Source organism: Neovison vison, chromosome 2, assembly GCF_020171115.1.
Source record: "Neovison vison isolate M4711 chromosome 2, ASM_NN_V1, whole genome shotgun sequence".
In the NCBI taxonomy this organism is placed as follows: Eukaryota; Metazoa; Chordata; class Mammalia; order Carnivora; family Mustelidae; genus Neogale; species Neogale vison.
The window spans coordinates 202,854,848-202,882,416 of NC_058092.1; the positions used below are offsets into that span (position 1 = coordinate 202,854,848).

The window sequence follows — 27,569 nt, forward strand, 5'->3', positions numbered from 1 at the left end:
GTTAAGGCCTCTGCCTTTGGCTCGGGTCATGATCCCAGAATCCTGGGATCAAGCCCTGCATCGGGCGCTCTGCTAGGCAGATAGCCTGCTTCCCCCTCTCTCTCTGCCTGCCTCTCTGCCTTGTGATCTCTGTCAAATAAATAAATAAAATCTTTTTAGAAAAAAAAAAGAAAGAACAATTCACAGCAACTCTGAAAAAGAGAATCAGCGCTTTAGTATTTTTTTAATCTGTCCAAATTAGTTGCAATTTCATAAACTTTTTGATAAGAAACTTGTTTTTGTCATGCAAAGGAGACAGCTTGGGAATCAAGAAGCCAAGAAACTCTTCTGTCTTAATCAGTAAGAAAGGAGTGATCTGTAACATTCATTTATCTTCTGAGACTCCACATGTTTTCTTTCAAATGAGGCAGAAATAGATACTCTTGAAAACCCTGAGCTACTACAATGTGATTCTAAGTTCAAAATAAAGAATAAAAATCTAGATACTAAATACATGGATATACACCATGTACAAGTTCAGGATTTGGAAAGAAGAAAACAAAAGAAACACAGGCTGTGTAGAGTTTAATTAAACTTCCTTCTTGGTGATCTTTCCTCAAGCCAACCACCCAGAGAGCCTGACGTTTCTGCGCATCTTGCCCCACTCACCACTTAGAGCAGCACGCCTGTCTTGCTGAAACCTGGTCTTGATCTTCCACTGTCACAGAGATGTCGAAGTTTCAGATGTGACATCTGAAACCATGCTCATTTAGAGCGGGGCGATAAAAAATTGCTTCTGGCCTTGGAAATCTGGAGTCTGTTTCTTTGGGGGGTTACTTCCACTTATGTTCAAAACTCTGGTGAAAGGTCTGAGGAAGGTCGCAGGGGTGTTTTCTTCCAGGTGGGTTTCTGATTTGTGCCGTTCCTTCCCTTTTATCTTTCTAGAATTGCTTTGTTCCTAAAGAAATGGAACTGGGGCCTACGGAACAAAATCATTTAACTGGAATCTTCACACAAGACCCCCAGTCTGACTCTCCCGAAGGTTGCTCCCAGGACTAGACCTTCTATAGGCTCAAATCAGAACTGCTGGACACACAAGCTGGGAGAACTGAGAGGGGCCCACAGTCTCGATTATGGACTCTGACCCCAGGGCTCCTGAGAGCCAGCAAGACTTCTTGCCACTTGGCGGCTGTGAAGGAACCCAAGGTACTTTCCAGGTAGAGTGGCCTTTTAGCGGCAGCAAGAGATTTGGAAAACAGATCTGGCCTTTAACCCAACCCCCTCATCTGTGGGCTATGTGAACTCGGGTGAATCATCATCTCTCCAAAACTAGTTCTTATCTGCTACAACAAATGGTTGTGAAAATTCAACGAAATGCCAGCTGCTTTATCATTAACCACCACGCACTACTGGGCTCAAACATGCCTTTGGTTCTCAGCTCAGAGAAGCGAGCTGAACAGCCAGGCCTCCTCCAGGGGGCGCTGCTGGGAGCAGACCAGAACCGCCTTCGCAGGCCGGGCGCACCCGCCCAGGGCTGCAACCCTCCCAGGCCTCGGGAGCCAAGCCCCGCTTTTCCTGTGGGAGGACCGCCTTTCGCACCCCAAGGTCGGGAGGCGCCCACTACCGGGTCCTCACAGCCGCGTTACGCAGACGGACACCGGCCATCCACCCAACGCAGCAGAGCTATAGGCCCCGCCGCCGAGCATACGTGCGTAGCGGGGCCGCGTGGGCAACTTCCCAGCCGCCCCGGCGGAGAGCGTGTACCGCGGAGGCTCTGGGAGACGCCCGGGCCCCAACTACACGGGAAGCGGAGACCCGAGACCCGCCAGCCTAGGAGGGACCTGCATCCGAACAGCAGGGCTTCTCCCAGGGTAGGACAATAGTGAGGATGTTTCATCATCATTCTTCTGACGATGCTGGCCTGCAAAGATTATACAGTGAAACACGAAAATTTTAGGAAAATCAGAAAATACATACAACAAAAACAATGGACACAGCTTCATCTCCTACTCCCTGAGATTTATGTGCTTAACCGTTAGATACACAACCTTGTAGTTTGCAGGAATGAGATTATATGCCTCATTTTCATCACTGTCCTTGCAGAAAAAAATATTTTGTAAAATGGGAAAAAAATTTTTTCCTACGATAGCAGAAATAATCCATTCACAATAACATCAAAAGTGGTACAAAATAGGGACACCTGGGTGGTTCAGTCAGTTAAGCATCTGCCTTCAGTTCAGGTCATGATCTGGGGTCCTGGGATGTGGCAGCACATAGGGCTTCCTGCTCAGTAGGGAGTCAGTTTCTTCCTCTGCCCTAACTCCCCTCCTGTTTTCTCTCTCTCAAATAAATAGTCTTTTTTTTTTTTCCAAATAAAGTTTTTTTAAAAATTTGAGTTCATAAAAGAAGTAAATTTGTGGGAAAAAAAGACATTTTTTGGTGCATAACATTAAAAGACTTGAAAAGGTAGATAGCCCTATGATTTTCACAAAAAGAAGACTCAGTCTTCAACAATATTCCAGGGGCGCCTGGATGGCTCAGTCAGTTAAGCGTCTGCGTTCCGCTCAGGTCATGATCCCAAGGTTCTGGGATCCAGCCAGGCATGAGACTCCTTGCTCAACAGGGAGCCTGCTTCTCCCTCTGCCTGCCACTCCCCTTGCTTGTGCTCTCTCTGACAAATAAATAAATAAAAACACTATAAGCAGTAGAGGGAAAAAAGATGTAAAGGGAAAATTTCTTTTCTCCACTCAAATAAAATGAACAATTAATAAATTACTCTTTTCAAGTACCCATGGAACATGTACCATAAAACAAACTTCAGCCTATTTAAAAGAACAGAAATCACATATAGTACATTCTCTAGCCTCAATGTAACCAAACTAGAAATCAATAAAAGAAAGAGAACAAGAAAATTTCCTAACCCTTGTAAACTCAACAATACACTTGTAAGAAAATCTGAGTCAAGGGGACTCTCAGACAAAACTTTTAAAAATACATTAAACTGAAAGAAAGTGAAAAAAATATCAAAAATTGTGACACACTAACTGAAGTAGTGCTAAGAAGGAAATACACAACACTGAGTGCCCGACTCAGGGTTGCCACAAATGAGGTCTAGACAGGCATTTATTGCTTAATTGTGATACTTGCTTTATTTTGGTATTCTGGAACTGAACCTACAAGATACCTGATATAGCTTAACATGGTAATGATTGTGTAACTCTATGAATATACCCCAAATCCCTAATTTGCATACTTGTATTTTGTGTTATATTAATTATATCTCAATAAATTTGTTATAAAAAATGAGGAAATAAAGTTTCTAGGGAAATGGAGTATAACCAGTAAGTTAAAAAATAATTAAACCAGAGGCACCTGGCTGGCTCAGTCCATGGAGCATGTGACCATCTCAGGATTATGAGTTTGAGCCCCATATTGAAGGCAGAGTTTACTTTAAAAAAAAAAAAAAAGAAAGAAAAGAAAATTAAACCAGGGAAAAAAGATAATAATAATTCCTAATGAGGGTATGAAGGGAAATAGGGAGTAATACTACCATAAACACAGCTCCTAATTCACTGGACACAGAAGTTTTTTTTTTTTTTAAAGATTTTATTTATTTATTTGACAGAGACAGATCACAAGTAGGCAGAGAGGCAGGCAGAGAGAGAGAGGAGGAAGCAGGCTCCCTGCTGAGCAGAGAGCCCGATGCGGGACTCGATCCCAGGACCCTGAGATCATGACCTGAGCCGAAGGCAGCGGCTTAACCCACTGAGCCACCCAGGCGCCCTGGACACAGAAGTTTTTGAACATTCACGATTCCTGACAACTTTGAAAATTTGAGAAGGAACTGCATTGTTTTTAATTTTGTGCATAATGTTAAAATTTATTAGTATTATACAGTACTACTTATAATATAGAAAAATATTTTTTCATGTTTGCACAACTGAAATTTTCCCCAAAATGCTATAGTACTTTCTTATGCAAGACATAAACACACACACACACAGACACACAGATTTGAATAGTAAGAGTCTTTTTTTTTTTTTTTTTTTCCTTTAAGTAGGCTCCACCCCGAGCATGGAGACCAGTGTGGGGCTTGAACTCATGACACTCTGATCAAGACCTCAGCTGGAATCAACAGTTTGGGGGCTGCCTGGCAGGGAGCTTGCTTCCCTCTCTCTCTCTGCCTACCTCTCTGCCTACTTGTGATCTCTCTTTCAAATAAACAGAATCTTTAAAAAAAAAAAAAAAGAAGAAATAAAGAAAGAAAAAAAAAAAGAAATCAACAGTTTTAGGGCACCTGGGTGGCTCAGTGGGTTAAAGCCTCTGCCTTTGGCTTGGGTCATGATCCCGGGGTCCTGGGATCAAGCCCCACATCGGGCTCTCGGCTCTGCGGGGAGCCTGCTTCCCTCTCTTTCTGCCTGCCTCTCTGCCTACTTGTCATCTGTCTGTCAAATAAATAAATAAAATCTTGGGGGGAAAAAAAGAGAAATCAACACTTTTAGACGCTCCATTAACTGAGCCCCCAGGTACTCCAATAAATAAAATATTTTTTTTTTAATGGAGAATCGCTCAAATCCCATGGATGCAAAAGGATGTCTCCTGTGAATTATCTGCCAACTGGGTTACCCATTCACTTTCACCAGAAAAGGAGTATCTTCTGGGAAATTCATTTTTTCAGCAAGAGAAAGGCTGCCTGCATCTTGGAGTTGGGTCAGCCAGACAATTCTGCAACCAGGAGGGAATCTGCATTAATCTGGATTCCAAGCCAGTCTTTTCTGGGGAAGCTCAAAAATAAAACACATGATGCCCCAGACTTCACAGTGAAAACACCAACCCATGTAACTGTAAGGGTCTGCCCCTCCCAGAGGAACTTGCTTGTGGACCCTGAATGTAAGGGTGGGGCAGACTGAGTGGAGACATCCAATCAGTGAGGCGTATGTATATCCACTGGGGAAATTGGAATTCAATTGGCTGCCTGTGTGGGGGCGGGGCTCAGCCACCCCCATAAAGGTTGCTCTGCCAGGCTGTCAGGGGGGCTGCTGCAGGAGAGTCGGCGGAGAGCAGTGGAGTTGGCGGAGAGTGGTGGAGTCAACGGTGAATAGAAGAGCTGTAACAGCTCTTGTAAGAGCTATAACCGCCTCTGGCGGTCCAGCCTCCGGCGGCTGCCCCCACAGCTTCCAGCCTCCGGCAGCCCCGAGCCGCAGCCCGCAGCTTCGAGCCGCCTGAGGCCCCGCCTCCAGCGGTCCCGAGCCGCCGCGACCCCAGCGGTCCAGTGGTCAGCGGTCCCAATGCCTACAGCCCCTGGACGCCAGCGGTCGGCGGTCCTGACACCTGCAGCCCCTAGACGCCAGCGGTCCCGAGGCACAAGCAGCCCTGAGATGCCAACGGCTCCTAGACACCAGCAGCCTCGCTGCAAAATGCCTCGCCACCCCGAACCACAAGTGGCCTTGTCTGCAGTGGTGGCTTCCTCCGGGTGGAAGCCTGGTCAGAGTAGCATAGTGGGGAGCAGAGTCTGTGTCATCCGGGTTGTCCTCCTTGTCATTGTTGCTGTCATTGTTGCTTCTTCGTCGTTGGGAGTGGCCTCATCCAGGAAGTGGTCTTGTCTAGAACAGCCTCTTCTTGGGAGCGGCCTTGTCCGGGGAGCAACTTCATTGAGCAGTGGCCTTGTCTTGGGAGTGGCCTCTTCTTGGGAACGGCTCCAATCATGGAGCGGCCTCATCTGCGGAGCAGCGTCATCTAGAGCGGCCTCGTCCAGAGTGGCCTTCTTGGAAGTGACCTTGTTGGGATCATCGTCACCGCCTTTTCGTAAGAGGTAGCTCTGACCGGTCATTTGATTCCTGATGCTTGGCACAAAATAAAGTTTTGCTTGACCTTCGCTTTGTATCAGTCTCATTCCTTTGATCACGGACCCTAACATAACTGAGAAGTAGAGACCTGCTTTAAGTTCAGCACTCCCCATATGCCTGACCAGTTATATATTTCTTTTAAAATAAACACACACACACACACACACACACACACACACACACACACACACCCCTCCTTCACGGTAGGATGTATTACATTGCTTTAGGCCAATATTCCTTCTAAAAACCTCTAGTACAACCCATATAAACAACAAAAATATACTTAAAGGCATTCATCTGTTGTGGAAGCAACAAGGATAAAGGAGACCAAAACTTGAGAACAGAAAGAATCGCAAGGAGGTGAACTCCCAAATTCCTGCTGTTTGTTTGTATGTGTGTGTGCTTCTCCTGATAGCATTTTCCAATTTTGGATGCAAGCAGAGCCTCTGGGCTTATCTTGCCCCAGATACTGTGTCTCTGCTGAGAAAAAAACAAAGCAAGCACACTTTGAGCAGTGGTATGCTATGACAGGAATGACAGATTCAAGAGTTTCTACTAAGAGACTAGTGAGATGAGACCAAAAAGGCAGAATGAAGTCTATCTCAGTCTTACAGCGCTTAGAATATAAAGACTTTCTGAAAACAAAACAGGCAAGATATGAAAACACTAGAAACTGTAGTGAATTGCTCTTCAGTATCTAAACCCACTTCTAACCCCGGACCACTTACAAATTCTGTCACAAACAAGGGCTGAGAATAAGGTTTGAGCCCCTGCAGAGAGCAGGTATGGAGGATAGAATCTAGTATTCAAGAAGGCTGGAAGGACTCCTGGGTGGCTCACTCAGTTAAGCGTCTACCTACATACAGCTCCTGTCATGATCCTGGGGCCTGGGATCAGTCCCACATCAGGCTCCTTGCTCAGCAGGGAGCATGCTACTCCCTCCGCCTGCTGCTCTCCCTGCCTGTGCACACACGCTGGCTACCTCCCCCTCTGTGACAAATAAATAAATAAGACTTAAAAAAAGGGCAGAAGTTAAAAGCAAATTTTTGAATACATAAAGTGTCTCAAGATAAGTACCAGGTTTGAAATTCTATGAGAAGACCTAAAATTTCTTTTTTTTTTTTTAGGATTTTATTTATTTGAGAGAGAATGAGAGAGAGCATGAGTGGGGAGGGTCAGAGGGAGAAGCAAACTCCCCACTGAGCAGGGAACCAGACATGGGACTCAATCCCTGGACTCCAGGATCATGACTGAGCCAAAGGCAGTTGCTTAACCAACTGAGCCACCAGGAGTCCCTAAAATTGCTTTTTAAAAAAATTTTAGGTATTTTTGGGGGAGAGGGAGAAAGCAAGGAGGGGCAGGCAGAGGGAGAGGGAAAGAGAATCTTAACCAGGCTCAACACCCAGCACAGACCCCCATTTGGGGCTCAACCTCACAACCCTGAGATCATGACCTGAGCCAAAATCAAGAGTAGGACACTTAACTGACTGAGCCACCCAGGCACCCAAAACTTAAAATTTCTTAAGGGTAAAACTGAATAATTGAACAAGGTCACAAAGAGGTTCGGACTTCATCATATCTTTCAAGAGGACTTCATTCAACCCATAACAATTGCAGATGACAAGAATCCTTGAACTTGAGGATAGAACAACAGATTGGCCCATCTGAACCAAAGAGAAAATAGGCTGGGGGTGGGGGGAAGCCTCTTGGCCGTCAGCTCTATGTTCAAAAAAATAATGGCTGGAAATGTCCCCAAACTGACAAAAGACAAATCTAAATAGAAGACACTAGTCAAACCTCCCAAAAATCTATGCCTAGACATATCACAATTAAACTTCTGAAATCTAAAGAAAAAAGCCATGAAAACAGCATTAAAGAAACAACACATCACCCATAGAACACCAATTTGAATGACAGTGGATTTTTCATCTGAAGTCATGGAGGCTGGAAGGAATTGTCACATTTTTTCTTTTCCTTTCTTTTTTTTAAATTTTATTTATTTATTTGACAGAGAGAGAGAGAGATAGTAAGAGAGGGAACACAGCAGGGGTGGGAGAGGAAGAGGCAGGCTCTCCACTAAGCAGGGAGCCTTACGTGGGACTTGATCCCAGGACCCCAGGATCATGACCCAAGCTGAAGGCAGTTGCCTAACCAGGGTGCCTGATCCCAGGCACCCCAGGAATTGTCACATTTTTTTGAAAGCTCACAGGAAAATACTCTAAATTGTAAATTCTTCATCTGGTTTGAAACTCTCCATCAGGAATGAAGAAGAAATTAAGATACTCTCACATGAAAGAAAACTAACAGAATTTGTTGTAAGGAGATCTACCATTAAAGAATGGCTAAAGAAGAAACTATCCTTTCCTAATGAGTTTTATAAATCATATTTCAAGGTTGAAACAAAAATTAAAATACCATGTTGAGTCAGTGACACTGAAGAGATTCCACAAAGGGCTGCTTCTTGCTCCTTTTCCTGCTTCTGTTCTTGCTGGGACCTACACCCGTGCCCTACACATACTGCGTGCCCTACACATACTGCGTCAAGTCAAGGAGTTAACGATTCTTTGAAGTCTTCCAGCACTATAGATAACATCTAAAGAGTGACCAGGCAGTGTCACATACAGTGTTCCAGACCAATGACACAGCAAGACCCCTGGCACCAGAGCATAAGTGACTTCGGAAGGACACCTAACAGTCTCTATCTGCTCTCTATGCCTTCAATAAACTGTTCTCACTTCCCCTCCACCTGAGTTTGATTTCTGTCCTATGCAAAGTCAAGGACTCTCTTGGCTGGTCCTGCAGGCCCCCCGTCTGGGTCCTCAAACCCAGCCTGCCTACATCAATGTGATACTCAAGAGAATAATATTTAAAAGTAGGGAAAGGAAAAACAACTAAATGGAAGTCAAGTTTCCATGCTTCACACTAAGTGGTAAAATATTGAAATAAGTCAACTGTGATAAACATTCAGTTACATATACATTATGATACCGGGAGCAACTGCCACAAATATTGATACCTACAGCTGTTAGAGGCAGTTGGTTAAGTTCTAAAGGGAGGCCTGGAGTCCACTAAGAGGAAATCGTGGCCAGCTATCTGGAAAAGTCAGAAGCCTGTCTTGGCAGCACTCCAAAACAAAGCACAAAAAGCTGGATCAAACCAGCCAGGCCCAAGATGACAGGTGTCACAACAGGAACTCCTGATCAAATAAGCAAGAAAAAGTACAAAACCCTACTTTGGAAAAATCCCCTCCTCAAGTAATGAATATTCTTCCCCTTGTTAACAACTGTCAATAAAAGTTAGAAACCCGGGGTGCCTGGGTGGCTCAGTGGGTTAAAGCCTCTGCCTTTGGCTCAGGCCCTGATCCCAGGGTCCTGGGATCAAGCCCCATGTCAGGCTCTCTGCTCAGCAGGGAGCCTGCTTCCCCCTCTCTCTCTCTGCCTGTCTCTCTGCCTACTTGTGATCTCTGTCTGTCAAATAAATAAATAAAATCTTTAAAAAAAAAAAAAAAAGAGCACGAGGCGCGCTCTCTCTTAAACTCACCAGCTCTCACATCTTGAGAATGTACTTTGACTTTAACAAACTTTCCCACCTGTGACTCTCAGCTGCTGTGTTGTATTTGTCCTTGAATTCTTTCTCATGATGAGACCAAGAGCCTTTGGGGACATCTTTCAGATAGTCTAGGTCGAAGACCCAAGGCCCGCCATCTCCCCAGTTCACCTGGTAACACAGCAACAACAAACAGTAACTAAAGCCTAACCCCTAGACAGATCAAGCTAAGGCCACACACCAAAGGACTATTTATCTCCATTTCCCTTACCCAATTGCGATGATCTAGTGTCAACTTCACTGTGCTAAAGGATGCCCACAAAGCTGGTAAAACATTTCTGGGTGTCTCTGTGACGGTGTTCTCAGAAGAGATTCTCATTTGAATGGCAGACTAAGTAAAAATCCCCCTCACCAGGGCAAGTAGGCATTACCCAATGCACTAAAGGCCTGAACAGAACAAAAAGGTGGAGGAAGAGCGCTGTTTTTGCTTGAGCTGGGACATCCATCTTCTTCCTGCCTTTGGACATCAGCACTCCTGGCTCTCAGGCCTTCAGACTCAGGCCGAATGACACCACTGCCTGTCCTGATCTCCAGCTTACTGACAGCAGATCCTTGAACTTTGTGATCTCTACAATTGTGGGAGTCAAATCCTATAATAGATCTCCTCTTATAAATATCTACATTTATCCTATTGGTTCTCTTTCTCTGGAGAATTCTAATACACCAGTACATCATGTTCATATATTTTTTTAAGATTTTATTTATTTATTTGACACAGAGAGAGACAGCGAGACAGGGAACACAAGCTTAACGACTGAGGCACCCAGGTGCCGCTTTCCCTATTTCAATAAAAATTGAAGTCATACTAAAAGAAAAAAAAAAAAGACAGTTTGAAAAGAAAGAGAAAGCAGCAGAGGCAGATTCAGGTATAGCAGAAGTGTTGGTGTTATGAGACTTGAGAATTTGAAATTAGGATTACTGGGGCACCTGGATGGCGCAGTTGGTTAGGCATCAAACTTCTGGTTTCAGCTCTGGTCTGATCTCACTCTGCACTCAGTGCGGAGTCTAGCTGAGACTCTTTCTCCCTCTCCCTCCGTCCCTCCCCACTGCTCTCTCTCAAATAAATATATTTTTTAAAATAAAATAAATTATGATTACTATGTTAAGAGCACCAATGGAAAAATGGACAACATGCAAGAACAGATAAGTAATGTAAGCAGAGAATGGAAACTCTAAGAATCAAAAACAAATGCTAGAAATCAAAAAGACTGTGAAAGGAATGAAGAATGCCTTTTATGGGTTCATCAAGAGATGAGATGGCTGAGGAAAGGATCAGTAAGCTTGAAGAAATATCAGTAGTAACTTCCAAAACTGAAATGCAAAGAGAACAAAACAAAACAATATCCAAATACTGTGAGACAATTACAAAAGTGTAATATCCAATATAGTAAACTTCAGAACAAAGAAAATTACTAGAAACAAAGAGGAATATTACATAATGATAAAATGAGGAATGTAATAGAAAGACATAACATTTAGAAATCCTAAATGTGTATGAACCAACCAGTAGAGCCTTAAAATACATAAAACATAAAAATACAATAAGGCTAAAAAAATCATAATTATAATTGGAAACTTCACCACAACTTCAGCAATATAAAACAGACAAAATTCATAATTATAAAGCTCCCCAAAAAAAAACCTCCAAATCCAGATTTGGAGAATCTACCAAACATTAAAAGAATAATTAAGGGGTGCCTGGGTGGCTCAGTGGGTTAAGCTTCTGCCTTCGGCTCAGGTCATGATCCCATGGTCCTGGGATATACCCCCACATCGCACTCTGCTCAGCAGGGAACCTGCTTACCCTCCTCTCTCTCTCTCTCTCTCTGCCTGCCTCTCTGCCTACTTGTGATCTCTCTCTGTGTCAAATAAATAAAATCTTAAAAAAAAAGAATAATTAATATCAATTAGACATTCTTTTACCAAAAAAAAAAAAACAGAAGAAGGGCACTTCCCAGCTCATTTAATAAGGTTAATATTAGTCTGATATCAAAACCATACATACAGTGCAAAAAAAAAATAGACCAATACCTTTCATCAATTTACACACAAAAATCTGCAACAAAATACTAACAGATCAAATCCAAACATGTATAAAAAGTACCACACACCATGACCAAGAGGGATTTATTCCAAGTAGTGAGGCTGGTTAAACATTTAAAAATTCATAATGTAGGGGCTCTGGCTGGCTCAGTCAATAGAGCATGCCACTCTTTTTTTTTTTTTTTTAGATTTTTATTTATTTATTTGATAGACAGAGAGAGATCACAAATAGGCAGAGAGGCAGGCAGAGAGAGAGGGGGAAGCAGGCTCCCCGCTGAGCAGAGAGCCCGATGTGGGGCTCTATCCCAGGACCCTGAGATCATGACCTGAGCTGAAGGCAGAGGCTTAAACCACTGAGCCACCCAGGCGCCCCTAGAGCATGCCACTCTTAATCTTGGGGTCCTGTGTTCAAGCCCCACATTGGGCCTAGAGCTTCCTTAAAAATCAGTCAGTCAATCATAATGTAATCCACCATATAAACAAGCTAATGAAGAAGACTCATGTGATCATACTAAATGTAGAAAAACCATTTCGCAAAATCCAACACCTGGACAAACGCTGAAAAAGTCAAAAATAGAAAGTGTTCAGAAAAGGGTTAACATAGCAAGCCCGAGATTAATATCATTAGGAAGGGGGTGCCTGGGTGGCTCAGTGGGTTAAAGCCTCTGCCTTCGGCTCAGGTCATGATCCCAGGGTCCTGGGATAGAGCCCCAGGGAGCCTGCTTCCTCCTCTCTCTCTCTGCCTCTGCCTACTTGTGATCTCTGTCTGTCAAATAAATAATAAAATCTTTAAAATATATATGTATATCATTAGGAAGGCCTGCTCTCAAGGCCTATTGCTGGCACCTGGGAACTTCAATTTTCAGGAGTGTTCCTATCTTTCCCCGATAAGAATGTCTTACTGTGCCTAAACTGTTCAGACAATATGCCTTATTCTGAAAACATGCTTTCCTTCTGGGAAGCTGGAATTTGGATATGTGCTAGGGAGAACACCCTGGGCACTGAGTCTTTGAAGAGTTTCACTGGTAGGCAATTCTTCACATGTACTGTCACAATTTGGTGTTGGAGGAATCACATGCATCCTGTATGACTCCACTGGGAAAGGACTTGTGGAAACTTGTGTCTGCTTTCCAAGGGGGAACTTTGCCCCCCATGCCTATACATTTTGCTGATTTTGCCTTGTCTCTTCACTGTAATACATTTTAGCCATGAAAAGGACTACATGCTGAGTTCTCCAAATAAATCACCAAACCAAGGGGTCCTGGGACACCCAGTATAGAAGGAAATTACCTCAGCCTGGTAAAGAGAATCTATTAAAAAATCTAAAGCTAACATCATACTTAATGTTGAAAGACAGTCCTTTGCCCCTAAGATCAGGAACAAGTGGAGATACCTACTCTCACCGCTCTTATTTAGCACAGTACTAGAAGTTCTAGTCACTACAGTAAACAAAATGGGGGGAAAATTCATAACACTTTTATTCATAATAAAATATTGGAAATAGCCTAGCTTAATAGGTAGACAAACTGTGGTACATCCAGACCACAAAGTAATACTGAGCAATAAAAAAGAATAAATTACTGATATGTAGAGAAACACGGTTAAATGAATCTTCAGGCAGTTATGCTGAGTGAAAAAAGTCAATTCTGAAAGGTTACATACTGTATGATTCCATTCATGTAACATTTTTTAAGTGACAACATTTTAGAAATGGAGAACCCATTATTTATTGGCAGAAGCTAGAATGAGATCTGGAAGGGAGGGAGATGTGGTTATAGAAGAGAAACACAGAACCGCCATAGTGATGAAACTGCTCTGTACTTTGACTGTTGGTGGATACACGAACCCACACACGTGATAAAACTGTGCAGAACTTGGGGTGCTTGGGTGTCTCAGTCATTAAGAGTCTGTCTGCCTTTGGCTCAGGTCATGATCCCAGGGTCCTGGGATGGGTTCTGCATCCAGCTCCCAGCTCAGCAGGGAGTCTGCTTCTCCCTTTCCCTCTGCCTCTCCCCATACTTGTGCACTCTCCCCCTGACAAATAAATAAAATCTTAAAAAAAATGCACAGAACTCAATATACATACACATAAATGAGGATAAATAAAACTGAGAAACTATAAACTGATTGGTGGATTGTATCAGTATGGTCATTTCCCCTGGGCTAATATTGTACTACAGTTTTGCAAGATATTACCGCTGGGGGAAGCTGTGTTAAGGCAACTCATGATTTCTCTGTTTTATTAAAACCACATCTTAGGGGCACCAGGATTGCTCAGTCAGTTGGGCTTCTGCCAGGGTCCTGGGATCGAGTTCTATTCCGGCTCTCCACTCACTGGGGAGTCTGCTTCTCCCTCTCCTTCTCCCTCTGTGCTCTCCCTCCCTCCCCCTCTCTAACAGATAAATAAAATCTTTTAGAATTTTTGAAAAAAATGTAAAACTGCATCTTATAATCTACAATTATCGCAATGAACATTTCAATTAAAACAAAACAGTTACATAGGTATTAAGTATGAGACACCTTACCCAGTTCGTATTCATATTAAAATCATCGATTCAAAATTATATGTTATTAAGCAAACATATATGTTTCCTACTAATTCAGTTCTAATAAGTAAACCTATCACGTAAAATTCCTTACTATTCAGTTCTAATAAGTAAACCTATCACGTAAAATTTCTCTCATATAAGATATTTATATATACTCTGCCCAAAAACAGCCTACATATATTTTTACTTTTGTTACATTGTAAATCTTCAATAATCTTCATAATCACTGCAGCATTACACACAATAGCCAAGATATAGAAACACCTAAGATCTCCATCAACAGAAGAATGGACAAAGATAATGTGTGTATACACACACACACACACACACACTATATATATATATATATATATATATATATATGATAGATAGATCAGTGTTTATAAACACTGCAGACTATGATTCAACCATGAGAAAGAAGGAAATCCTCCTATATGGGACAAGATGGATGGACTCTGAAATATCTATTATGTTGGATGAAATAATTCAGACAGAGAAAGACAACTACTGAACAGTATCACTTATATATGGAATCTTTAAAAAAAAAAAAAAAAAGGCAAACTCACAGAAACAGAAGGTAAAAAGGTGACTGCCAGGGCTGACAAGCATGGGAAGTAGGGAGAGTTTGGTAAAAAGTTACAAATTTCCAGCTATAAGATGAATGAACTCTGAGGATCTCATGTATAACGTGGTGACTACAGTTGATAACACTATACTGTATACTGAAATTTGCTAAGAGAGGAGAACTTAAATGTTCTCACAAAATAGTAAAAAATAAATAAATTTATGAGGTAACCATTGTAATAAATAATTAACTAGATGGGGGAATCTTTTCACAATGTGTATGTATATCAAATCATCAAAATGTATACTTTTTGTTGTTGTTGTTAAAGTTTTTTTCCCCCCGATAATTTCTACACCCAACATGGGGCTCCAACTCATGACCCTGAGATCAAAAGTTACATGCTATTCCACAACCCAGCCAGGATCCCCTACACTTTAAATCTTACAATTTTATTTGTCAATTATATCTCAATAAAACTGAACAAATTTAAAAATAAAATAAATGAAATAAAACAGTAACAGTTTTCCAGCTTATTAAAAATTCTGGGATATAGGACCATTAAAAGACTGAAATTTAATCATGAGATTAGGAAATGCTTCCCTCTCAACAGCTTCCCACCACATCAACAGGCTCCAGGGCAATAAGAACAGATTACAGATGAAAAACCTGAACAGTTTCAAGACACAGGAGTACACAGGGAAGCCCAAAGTCAAGATGGGAGTCAAAAACAAGGACACTTAAGGAATTTGGAGACTCTGAGACCTCCAGCTACAACATTAAACACAGCCCATCTCCTAGCCAGAATCACATAAAACCCCTTTATCTCAGTTCTTTTATAAGATACGTGTCCAGCTTTGGAAGAAAAAAAATTGCAAAGCATATCAAAAAGCAAGAAAAAAACACGCTTGGAAGAGACAAAGTAATCATCAGGACAAGACTCTGATATAATACAGATGCTGGAATTATGAGAGGGAGTTTTAAATAACTATGATTAATATGCTAAACAGTTGAATGAAAAAAAATAAGACAACATTCAAGAATAAATGAGTTACATAAGCAGGGAAAGAGAAATTCCAAGAAAAAAATCAAAAGGAAATGCTAGAATTCAAAACCACAGTAATAGAAATGAGGAATGCCTTTGAAAGGCACATTACACAAGCCAAGGAAAGAACCGGTGAACTTGAAGAGAGGTCAACAAAACTTCACTAACTGAAATGTGAAGAGAAAAAGAATGAAAAAATAGAACATCCATCCAAAAGCTGTGGGACATCAAAAGCTATAATATATGCACAAGTAGAATACCAAAAGAACAGAGCAGAGGGAATATCTGAAGTAACAATGACCAAAAAATTCCAAAATTAATGACAGATCCAGGAAGCTCAGACAATACCAAGTGGGATAAATACCAACAAAACCACATCTAGTCATATCATATTTAAACTCCAGAAAAAAAGGGGTACTTGGGTGGCTCAGTGGGTTAATGCCTCTGCCTTCGGCTCAGGTCATGATCCCAGGGTCCTGGGATGGAGCCCCACATCGGGCTCTCTGCTCAGCAGGGAGCCTGCTTTTTCCTCTCTCTCTCTTTGTCTGCCTCTCTGCCTACCTGTGATCTCTGTCTGTCAAATAAATAAATAAAATCTTTTTAAAAAAATAAAACAAAATAAATTCCAGAAAACCAAAGACAAAGGGGAAAATCCTGAGAGAAACAAAGAAGTGGGGAGTAGGGCGAAGCCTAGAGGGGTGTACCTCTTACCTACAAAGGAACAATGATAAGAATTACAAGAGACTTCTCAGAATCCATGCAAGCAAGAAGAGGGGAATTAAATACCTAAAGGTTGAAAGAAGCAGCCACCAACCTAGAATTAATGAAAAAAGATGCACTGAGGCATACATTTATATAATACCGAATAACAAGGATAAACTCTTACAAGCTTCCAGATGAAAGAACAACTGACTCACAAAGAGATGTATCCCAACTTCAGATTTCTCCTCTGCAGTGGTGAAAACAAAAAGACAATGCGATTATGAGAAAATAATTTCAATCTAGAAATCGTATGCACAGATAAACTGCCTTTCATATGACAGGCCCCAAACCAGATGTGTTCAAATGGGCAGTGTCTCAAGGGCTAAATCACCTATGTTACCTCCACAGAGAAAACACCAAGTAGGTACAAATAAACTGCTCAACAGTCTCAAGCAAGGGAAAGTTGAAGAGGAAGGGAAGGAGTGGGAAACAACAGATCTTGTAGGGATATACAGCTTCAGCCAGATGGATAACATTAACATAATTTGAAATGTACAACATAGGGGCTCCTGGTGGCTGTCAGTTAAGCCTCCAACTCTTGACCTCAGCTCAGGTCTTAATCTCAGGGTTATGAGTTCAAGTCACCCTTTGGGCCCCACGTTGGGTGTGGAGCCTACTTGAAATGTACAACACAATGTTAGAAAAAAGGCGTCTTGAAATAGAAAAGTCTCTCCATAGGGAAGAACCAATAATACACTGATAAATTAGAAAAATGAAGGAGTCTGGGTGAAGGGTAGGGTGGACTAAAAGCTTTCTAAGGTCACCTAAGAGGGGCTGGAGGATTCAGATTCTGAAAAATGTATAATTAATAGCTAAAACTAGGGTATGTATTTATGTTATACTCAAATATAATATTTAGCAAACTAAGATGGATATGTAAAACCAAATACATGGATTACTGCAGAAAATGTGAGGGATGTGTTTCTTATCCAAGACAGACTAACATAATGGTCTAAAAAACCAAAATGCTGACATTTGTTACTGTAAAAAAAAAAATCTTAAAGTGATAAAAATGGTGAAAAATGAAGGAATTAACAAAATTTTGTAAGAAAATGCAAACAAAAGGGAAGCAAACATGGCCTTAGTTACCTCAGATAAAGTAGAATTTACAGTCTTAACTTTCAATGGGGAAAAGGCAAATATCATGTAATAATAAATGGTAAAAATTAAGCAAGGATTTTTTTAACATTTTATTTATTTATGCATTTGGTGTAAGGATAAAGGTGGCACTGGGCCTGGTATGTTTCTAGAACAGCAAGAAAGCAAGTAAGGCTGGAGCAGATTGATCAAGGCGCTAAGAAGCAAGATCGGATTGGGCCACAGGGGCACCTGGGTGGCTCAGTGGGTAAAGCCTCTGCCTTTGGCTCAGGTCATGATCCCAGAGTCCTGGGATCGAGTCCCACATCGGGCTCTCTGCTTGGCAGGGAGCCTGCTTCCTCTTCTCTCTCTGCCTGCCTCTCTGCCTACTTCTGATCTCTGTCTGCCAAATAAATAAATCAAATCTTTAAAAAAAAAAAATGGGCCACATAAACCACTCTAAGAACTTTGGCTTTTACTCAAAGAAAAATGGAGATGTTGAACACGTGAGTGACATAAAATAACCTGACTCACATTCTACAAGGAGCATTCTGGATGCTGTGTTGAGGGGCCAGGGTTGAGAAGCAGCAAGACCTGCTCTGTGACTATTTCTGTAATCCAGACAAGACCAGACTCATTATTCTGGCCTGGTGAGGTTAACTGTAGCAAAAAAGATCAGAAGAGGTCAGACCCTAGATATATTTTAGATATAGGGCCCCACGGTTTTCCTGACAAACAAGATACAGAGCATAAGAAAAAACAGGTCAGGGCGCCTGGGTGGCTCAGTGGGTTAAGCCACTGCCTTCGGCTCGGGTCATGATCTCAGGGTCCTGGGATCCAGTCCCGCGTTGGGCTCTCTGCTCAGCGGGGAGCCTGCTTCCTCCTCTCTCTCTCTGCCTGCCTCTCTGCCTACTTGTGATCTCTCTCTGTCAAATAAATAAATAAAATCTTTAAAATAAAAAAAAAAAAAAAACAGGTCAAGGATCATCCCAAAGGGTCCGCTATTAAGAAGGAGAAGGCACCAGAGCAAGTAGGTTTGGGAGGCAAAGCTCAGGAGGTCAGTTTTAGTCAAGCTGAGCTTGAGTCTATAAACATTCAAATGGAGATACAGATTGGACAGTGAGATAAACGCATCTCAAGTGCAGGAAGAGAAGGCTGATCACAGATGATCAGCAGGTAAGAACAGACTAGATCATCAAGGGAGGGGCCTCTGACAAAGGAAGGACAGGACCAAGGACTGTGCTCTAGGGCACACCAACATTCAGAGATAGGAGGAAAAGAAGGAACCACCAAGTAAGAGAGAGAGAAGGAATTATTAACAGACTGTGAAAGCCAAGTGAGTGAAGTGAATCAGAAGGAAAAAGTAAGCAGTGGTGTCGAAAGTGGCTCAAAGAACAAGTAAGGGAGCCCAGGGTGGTACAGTTGGCTACACATCAGACTCTGGATTTCAGCTCAGGTCATGATCCCAGGGTCCTGGGATTGAGCCCCGAATCCCACATCCTCAGGCTCCCTGCTCAGCACACTCCCTGAGCCCTCTTGTCTCCCACTTCCTCTGCCCCTCCCCCTGCTCACATGTTCCCACCTCCTCTTAAATAAATAAATAAATAAATAAATAAATAAATTTTTTTTTTTGGGAAGATTTTATTTATTTATTTGACAGACAGCAAGAGGAAACACAAACAGGGGGAATGTGAGAGGGAGAGGCAGGCTTCCCACTGAGCAGGGACTCGGTTCTAGGACCCTGAGATCATGACTGGAGTGGAAGGCTGATGCTTAACAACTGAGCCACCCAATAAATAAATATTTTAAAAAATAAGAACAACAACAAAAAAAAAATGCAAGTAAGAAGACTGAGACTTTCACCATTGGATTCAGCAATGGATATCACTGCTGACCTTGACTAAAAATATTAAGGGACAGGGATAAGATTAAGGCTTTCAGCTCATATCAGGATGCTAAATTAACACCACTGTTGGCTCTCTTCCTAGAAGAGCAGCCTAGGGGGAAATAGAGCCAGAAAGCAAAGCCAATGTGAGAAGCCCTTTGTGTGACTCTTGTTATCAGAACTGGTGTGGGTGAACCATACTTGGCCCTGGAGAAAAAAAAGCACCTACTCCCTACCTGGGATGACAAATGACAAACTGGGAAGAAACAACTGCAACTTTTATCTTGTCCTAAAGGACAATTTTCCTAATATAAAGAAATTAAACCTATAATTTAAAACTTTACATAAAGAAAATCCAGACTCGGGCGCCTGAGTTGCTCAGTGGGTTAAGCCTCTGCCTTCAGCTCAGGTCATGATCTCAGGGTCCTGGGATCGAGTCCCGCATCGAGCTCTCTGCTCAGTGGAGAGAATGCTTCCCCATCTCTCTCTGTCTGCCTGCCTCTCTCCCTACTTGTGATCTCTCTCTCTCTCTCTCTGTGTCAAATAAATAAAATAAAAATCTTGAAAAAAAAAAAGAAAGAATATCCAGACCCGAGATAAATTCACTTTTATAATTAAAGAATAAATAAATCCAGTCTACAGAAACACCTCCAGACAACAGACAATGGGAAAATACTTAACAAGTTTTTTGAGGCCAGTAGAAAATTGATATAAAACGTAACAAAGAGGGTCACCCGGGTGGCTCAGTGGGTTAAAGCCTCTGCCTTGGGCTCAGGTCATGGTCTCAGGGTCATGGGATCAAGGCCCACACCAGGATCTCTGCTCTGCAGGGAGCCTGTTTCCCCCTCTCTCTCTCTCGGCCTGCCTACTTGTAATCTCTGTCTGTCAGATAAATAAATAAAATATTAAAAAAAAAAACTAACAAAGACATTACAAGAAAGGAAAATAACAGACTCTCTCATGAACAAAGACAAAGACAAAAACTGTACGCAGTTTACCATAAAATATAATTAAAGTTGACAGAATATCAAGACAGGACTGGATTTCTTTTTTCCCCCCTGGAAAATAAGCTGGTTTAACATTTGAAAATCAATGCACAGGGGCATCTGAGAGGCTCAGTCGCTTAAGGGTCTGCCTTCAGCTCAGGTCATGATCCCAAGGTCCTGGGATCAAGCCTCACATCAGGCTCCCTGCTCAGTGGGGAGCCTGCTTCTGCCTCTCCCTCAGCTCATGCTCTGTCTCTCTCAAGTAAATAAGTAAAAATCTTAAAAAGAAACAAAATATTAATAGAATTACCTCAATCAAAAATGTTACTTCAATCACTATGTTAATATCAATCAACCCATTAAAAGAATAAAGGAGATTATAATATAATCATCTCAGTAGGGGCGCCTGGGTGGCTCAGTGGATTAAGCTGCTGCCTTCGGCTCAAGTCATGATCTCAGGGTCCTAGGATCAAGTCCCGCATCGGGCTCTCTGCTCAGCGGGGAGCCTGCTTCCCTCTCTCTCTCTCTGCCTGCCTCTCCATCTACTTGTGATTTCTCTCTGTCAAATAAATACATAAAAATCTTTAAAAAAAAAAAAATCATCTCAGTAATCAACACCCATTGGATGATAAAAACTTCCAGCAAGCTAGGAACAGAGGGAAACTGCCCAAAGTATATCTACCAAAAAACTTACAGCAAACATCAAACAAAATAATAAAATATTGAAAATCTTCCCTTGAGACTGGGAAGAAAACAGGCTGTACTATCCCTATTCTATAGTACTTTATAGCCGCTAGCTCAGCAATAAAGAGAGAAAATAAATAAATAAAAGTTTAAAATTGAATTAAAAAGTAAGAAATATTCATACAACACAGCTGTGTGGGTAGAAAATCCAAAATAATCTACAGATCAAATATAAAGGTTAATGAATGGTAAGGTCATTGCAAACAAGTTCAATATACAAAAACTGACTATATTTCTATGTATTAACAACACCCAAATAAGGAGAAAAATTTTCAACCACCTAAAAATAAATCTAACAAAAAAACTATAAAATACATACATGGAGGGGCGCCTGGGTGGCTCAGTCGCTAAGCAACTGCCTTCAGCTTGGGTCATGATCCCAGGGTCCTAGAATGGAGTCCCACATTGGACTCCCTGCTTGGCAGGAAGCCTGCTTCTCCCTCTCCCACTCCCTCTGTTTGTGTTCTGCCAATTAAATAAATAAAATCTTAAAAAAAAAAGATACATACATGGAATTTTATCAAACATTGCTGAGAAAAAGAAAACCTAAGTAAGTGAACAGAAATGCCATGATAATGAATTGAAAATTCAAGTCTACATTAATATAACCAGTCTGGGGGTGCCTGGGTGGCTCAGTGGGTTAAAGCCTGTGCCTTCGGCTCAGGTCATGATCCCAGGGTCCTGGGATCGAGCCCCGCATCGGGCTCCCTGCTCAGCAAGGAGACTGTTTCCCTCTCTCTCTCTGCCTGCCTCTCTGCCTACTTGTGATCTCTGTCTGTCAAATAAATATATAAAATCTTTAAAATATATATATATGACCAGTCTGCCAAATCAATCTCTAGATTCAATGCAATACCAAATTCCAGCAGTCCAGCTGGCTGGGGGGGGGGGTGGGTGAGAGGGGGGATGACCAGATTATTATAAAATTGATATGGAAATATAAAGAACTTGAAGTAGCCAAGGCAATTCTCGAAGAATGAAAGTAGAAAACTTACACCCACAGAAAATGAAGTTTTTATAAAGCTACAATAATAAGGTACGGTACTACTGGCAGGAGGCTAGATAAAGAGACAACTGCAATAGAAATAAGAATCCAAAAAGGAGTGCCCGGCTGGATCAGTCAGGTAAGACCAACTCTTGATTTCAACTCAGGTCATGATCTCAGAGTGGCGGGACATGCACAGGCCTCTGTGCTCAGCAAGGGGTCTGCTTCAGGATTCTCTCTCCCCTTGCCCCTCCCCCTGGTTTCTCTTCTCCCTGTCTCTGCTTCTCTAAAATAAATAAATAAATAGATCTTTTTTTAAAAAATCCAAAATAAATGCTCATATATGTGGCCACCTGATTTTCAACAATATTCTGTTGGGAAAGGAAGGTCTTAAATAAATGGTACTGCAGGAACTGGTTAGCCATAGCTCATGCCAAAAAAACAAAAGAGAGAGAGAGAGAGAAGAAAAAAAGATATATATATATAAATTCAAAATGATCATACACCTAACATGAAAGTAAATCAATCTGAGCTTTTAAAAGAAAACTCAGGAGAATTCCCTTATGACTTTTAGATAGGCAAAGATTTTATTTTTTTTCAAACAGGCCACACAGAGCACTAACCATAAAGAAAAGATTGATAAACTGGACTTAATTAAATTCAGAACAAGTCTCGAAGATATCTGCAGTGCACATTCTGACAAAGGACTCATATCCAGAACATACAAAGAACTTCTATAAGTTAATACAGCAAAGACAAACTGTCAAAATTTTTAATGGACAAGACTGGAACACACTTAAAAAAAAAAGATATCAAAATGGTCATTTAACATGAAAAGATGCTCCACATCATCGGTCTTCAGAGAAGTACAAAATAAAACCACAATGAGATACCACTACACTCACGCACCAAATACCAAAAAAAAAAAAAAAGAAAGAAAGAAAGAGAAAAGAAAACCTCACAAACAATACCAAATGCCATCAAGTGTCAAGTGTTAATTAAGGCTATGGTGCAACAGGACTGGTGTATGGCAGCTGGGAGTGTCAAGTAGTGTAACTATTTTGTCAAACCATTTGGCAGAATCTACCAAAGCCAAACATATACATCTTCTATGACCTACCAATTCCACTTCTAGGTTTATATCCTTCAGAATCAAGTGCATATATACACCAAAAGACATGTCCAAAAGCCAGAATTAGAAACAGCCCGAGTGCCTTTGTGGCTGAAAGGGTTAAGGGTCTGCCTTCTGCTCAGGTCATGATCCCAGGGTCCTGGAATCAGAGCATCAGGCTCCCCACGGGGGGAGCCTGCTTCTCCCTCTGCCTCTCTCTCTCTGCCTCTCATAAATAAATAAATAAAATCTTTTAAAAAAAGAAAAAGAAACAGCCCACAAAACCATCCAGAGCAGGACGGATAAATTGTGGTATAGTCACACAGGGGAGAAAAAACAAACTAATGCTACCCAGGGATGCTCTCACAGACCTAATACTGAATAAAAGAAGTCAGACCACAGACACCTGGGTGTCTCAGTTGGTTTAGCAGCTGCCTTCAGCTTATGTCATGATCCCAGGGTCCTTGGGGCTCCCTGCTCATTGGGGAGTCTGCTTCTCTATCTCTGACCCTCCCCACTGCTCATGCTTTCTCACATGTACTCACTTCCTCTCTCAAATGAATAAATAAAAAATATTTATTAAAAAAAGGAAGAGATATTAACAACTTGAAAATAACAAGATTTAATCATCAACTGGATGTTTAGGTAGCAGGTAAAGGATGACACTTAAAACATGTTGCGTTTGGGGACGCCTGGGTGGTTAAGCGGCTGCTTTCAGCTAGGTCATGATCCCAGCATCCTGGGATCAAGTCCCACATCGGGCTCCTTGCTCAGCAGGGAGCCTGCTTCTCTCTCTGTCTCTTCCTGCCACTCTGTCTGCATGTGCTCACGATCTCTCTCTCTGACAAATAAGTAAATAAAATCTTTAAAAAACAAAACAAAAAAACCATGTTGTGTTTGTTACCTGGACAATGGGCTGGTTGGTGAAAGCATTTGGTAAGAGATAAAGAAGGGCAGCAGGGGGGCTGGCTGTTAATAACAACTTTCTGTTTGGATCTGTAGATGAGCTATAAAGAAATGTCCAGCAGAGTTGGCCATTAGGGTCCAGGGTAAGGGAATGGTCTGGACTAGAGACCAGATTCAAGCATCCCAGCAAATGGCACATCCCCAGAAGTCTGAAGAGATTCGCCAACAAGACCAGGAGAGTGAGCACAACAGGAGATCAGTAATGGACACTGTGGAAGAAACAATAATAAGAGGCAAGAAAAGGGGGAAGGCACTATGGAAAAGACAGAAAAGAAATAATCACAGGAGGAGGAATAGGCTAGAAACCAACCAAGAAGACTTTCTACGAGGGGCGCCTGAGTGGCGCAGCGGGTTAAAGCTTCTGCCTTCAGCTCAGGTCATAATCCCAGGGTCCTAGGATCGAGCCCCGCATCAGGCTCTCTGCTCAGCAGGTAGTCTGCTTCCTTTCCTCTGTCTCTACCTGCCTCTCTACCTACTTGTCTGTCAAATAAATAAAATCTTAAAAAAAAAAAAAGACTTTCTAGGAGAGACTGGACATGGGCACCAAAACTGGACGGAATGATCACTTCACTGAACTCAAGGTAATTTAAGTACTAAAGTATCCATGACATTTGCCTAATAAGATCTCCATTGCCTCTTACCAGACAGACCCAACAAGTGATTTGAAACATGAAAGGGAAATGGGGACATAGTTGCTAGAAAACACAACTTTAATCCATCTGCTGCACAATCTATTTATAATATTAAAGGAGATTATCTGTATCTATCTATCTATCTATCTATCTATATTATTCATTCTTCCTTGGAGACATGGTTCTATGCCTGGATCAAGTGGGATCATTAGAAAGAAGTCTATGGAACCATGGTGGCACTTGGGCCTATAGAAACCTGGATTGACTGAATTCTCCTTGAACACAGTGTGCCCTGCTTCCCTTGAGGAGCAATTATAGGCAGCAGGCTATATTGATTTCCCCTAGTCCCTGAGAGATTATTTACTGTTACCTACAGGAAAATCAGAACAGGAACATTTTTTAGAACTCTTACTTCGCATGAGGAGTTACCACAACAATTTAAGAGCCAGTTCAAATCATGCAACAAAGAATGTCTTTCAGAAAAGTCAGACAAATTTAGGAGCACCTGGTTGGCTCAGTCACTGGAGCATATGATTCTTTATCTCAGGGTTATGAGTTCAGGTCCCGCGCTGGGTGTGGAGCCTACTTTCAAAAAAATAAAAATAAGAATAAAGCGGTGCCTGGGTGCCTCAGTAGGTTGAGCGTCTCTTATTTCCGCTGGAGTCATGACCTCAGTGGTGGGAATAAGACGAGTCAGGCTCCTCACAGAGTCTGCTTGAGATTCTCCCCCCACTTATGTTCCCCCCTCTGCTCCTCCCCTCACCACATGCACTCTCTTTCTTTAAAGTAAATAAACAAAATCTTGGGGGTGGGCGGTACCATACAAAAGAAAAATCAAACTTGGCTGTAATATCATAAAACCTGCATATTTCTGCATACCACTTAGTCCTGATATTGACGCACTCTTGGATATTTTCTCTGAAGCTGATTTTCATCTATTTCTGTATTTCCATTCTAACCTATTGACCCTTGAAAGCCTCAGAAAGTCACAGTAAACAAAACAGGGAGAAGAACAATAAACAACTCACCTGAGATCTATTCATTTTCTGTGAAACTAGGATACATGCAGGGAACTACAAAGGTGGAGCTAGGGGAGAAGAAAGAAAGAATAATCACAAGAGATCTGACTTGCCTCGTACCTCCTGTATTCTCCCGCCTATAAAACTCCACCTCACTAGCTGGAAAAAAACGCCCTCCTGTTCGAGAACATCCTTTGGTCCTTAACTACCTTTGCAGTAGTTTCTCAGTCTTTTGAGATAAACTCGTTTTGACTTAACTGTACCTGAAAATCGGACTATTGGTTAGGCCACAAATGTACAGGATAACCTCTCTAGCTCCGTGTTTTTCATCTTTCATTGCAAGCAGAAACAGGTAATTCAGGAAGTTCTTCCTGGCACTACTTTCTGTGTCTGTGAAACCAGAAAGGCGGAAGCAACCGCATGTCTCAGTGTTACATGTGGTAGGAGAGCCCCTCAGGATCTGAAAACAGCGGAGGCTTTCAAAGAAGTCAAAGGCTGTTAGGAAGGTCTGAGAGAGAATTTTCCTGGTGGTAGATGGTTTTCTTTCCCCCAGGCCATTCTCTCTCAGACCCTCAAATGAAGGGACTTGTCCTTGGCAGGCCTGCCTTAGCCCCAGCTCGCCTCTCCCAAAGCTTGGCTCCGACCTCAGGCTATCAGCAGAACACAAGAATCACTTATTACTACTAGCGCGGGAATCTAGCGTCTGCTCTATCTCAGCCTCCTCCTCCTCTGCTCTGCAGCCCTGGTGGGAGGTCGCCATTCAGACTGGCCATTTGCCAGGTGGGATTCCGCTTTACTTTAGGAGTTAGTTTGTTCCTAGGAAGCAGGACTGGAACGGCCAAAACCATTTAGTTGTAACCTACCATAAGGGTCTTAAATCTTGGAACTCCCTGTACCCCGGAATCTTGGGCTGGGCCTTCAAAACACCCAAACCAGGACCACTGAGGACACACAGGCTGGACAGTTCAGACCAGGCCCGTAACCAACCATTATGAAGTGTGACCCAAGAAACCCACAGAGACGCCAAGAATCCCAGAAATACAAATGTCCCACGACAAAGCAGATTCCACATTATACTCGATGACGATGCCCCCTGGCTCAGTGCTGGGTGGGCTACGACGCCGGATTTAGGCACAACCGTTTTTGAGAGAGGCGACAGCTGTGGATGTGCCTCCTAGCGCCGCCTCCGCCGGCTGCGCGGTCTGAGGCGCTCGCTGGCCTATCTTGACTCTCCGTTTCCTAATCTGTTAAAGCAGAATGGTGGAGACTCCCTGCAACAATCCCTGAGCGCGCGGCGGCCTCCGAACAGGAGCCGCCTACACTGTCAAGCCTGCGAACCCCCAAGCCCCGATAGGCGAACAAAGGTCGCGCCACGATCCGCCCGCCCCGGTAGCTCTAGCGGGTAGGGACCTGAGGCCCAGGGCCCGCCCTTCCGCAGGCGCAGCTCATTTTCAACACGGGCGGCGCCCCAACGGCGCTACAATATCCGCCTCGCCCAGGGCGGGGCCCTGCGTGGGCGGCGCATGCGCCGAAACGCTCGCCCCCGGGCTCCCGCGCAACGCAAACCCGGGACCAGGAGGGGCGTTTCCCGTCAGGCCTCGCGGCAGGCCTCGCGGCAGGCCCGCCCCGGAGAGGGCGGTGGGGCCGGAACTGCGTCGGGGAGAACCGCCAGGGGGCGTGAGGCCGACTTTCAGCTTCGCAGACTGACCCGGACGGAACGCTCGAGAAAATTACAGGCAGTGCGAACATTAAAAAAGAAAACAAGCCCGTGA

The 27,569-nt window shown here is 42.7% G+C and overlaps 1 protein-coding gene across 1 annotated transcript; it reads left to right on the forward strand.

Annotated features, from left to right (window-relative positions):
* Positions 1–1,400: 1,400 nt before the first annotated feature.
* LOC122899272 (translation initiation factor IF-2-like) lies at positions 1,401–27,569 on the forward strand. The gene is made up of 4 exons (XM_044236834.1): positions 1,401–1,850; positions 5,132–5,293; positions 26,976–27,199; positions 27,236–27,569. Exons 1-4 carry the CDS (start codon positions 1,401–1,403, stop codon positions 27,567–27,569), a joined length of 1,170 nt encoding a protein of 389 aa, XP_044092769.1.

What these genes read in the sequence shown, in the direction of transcription:
- LOC122899272 (XM_044236834.1), top strand. Translation starts at nt 1,401, where the DNA reads ATGCCTTTGGTTCTCAGCTCAGAGAAGCGAGCTGAACAGCCAGGCCTC. An exon ending in ACAGCAGGGCTTCTCCCAGG is followed by an intron (nt 1,851 to 5,131) that starts GTAGGACAATAG and finishes CTGGCGGTCCAG; the next exon opens with CCTCCGGCGGCTGCCCCCAC. An exon ending in CGCCCCGGTAGCTCTAGCGG is followed by an intron (nt 27,200 to 27,235) that starts GTAGGGACCTGA and finishes GCCCTTCCGCAG; the next exon opens with GCGCAGCTCATTTTCAACAC.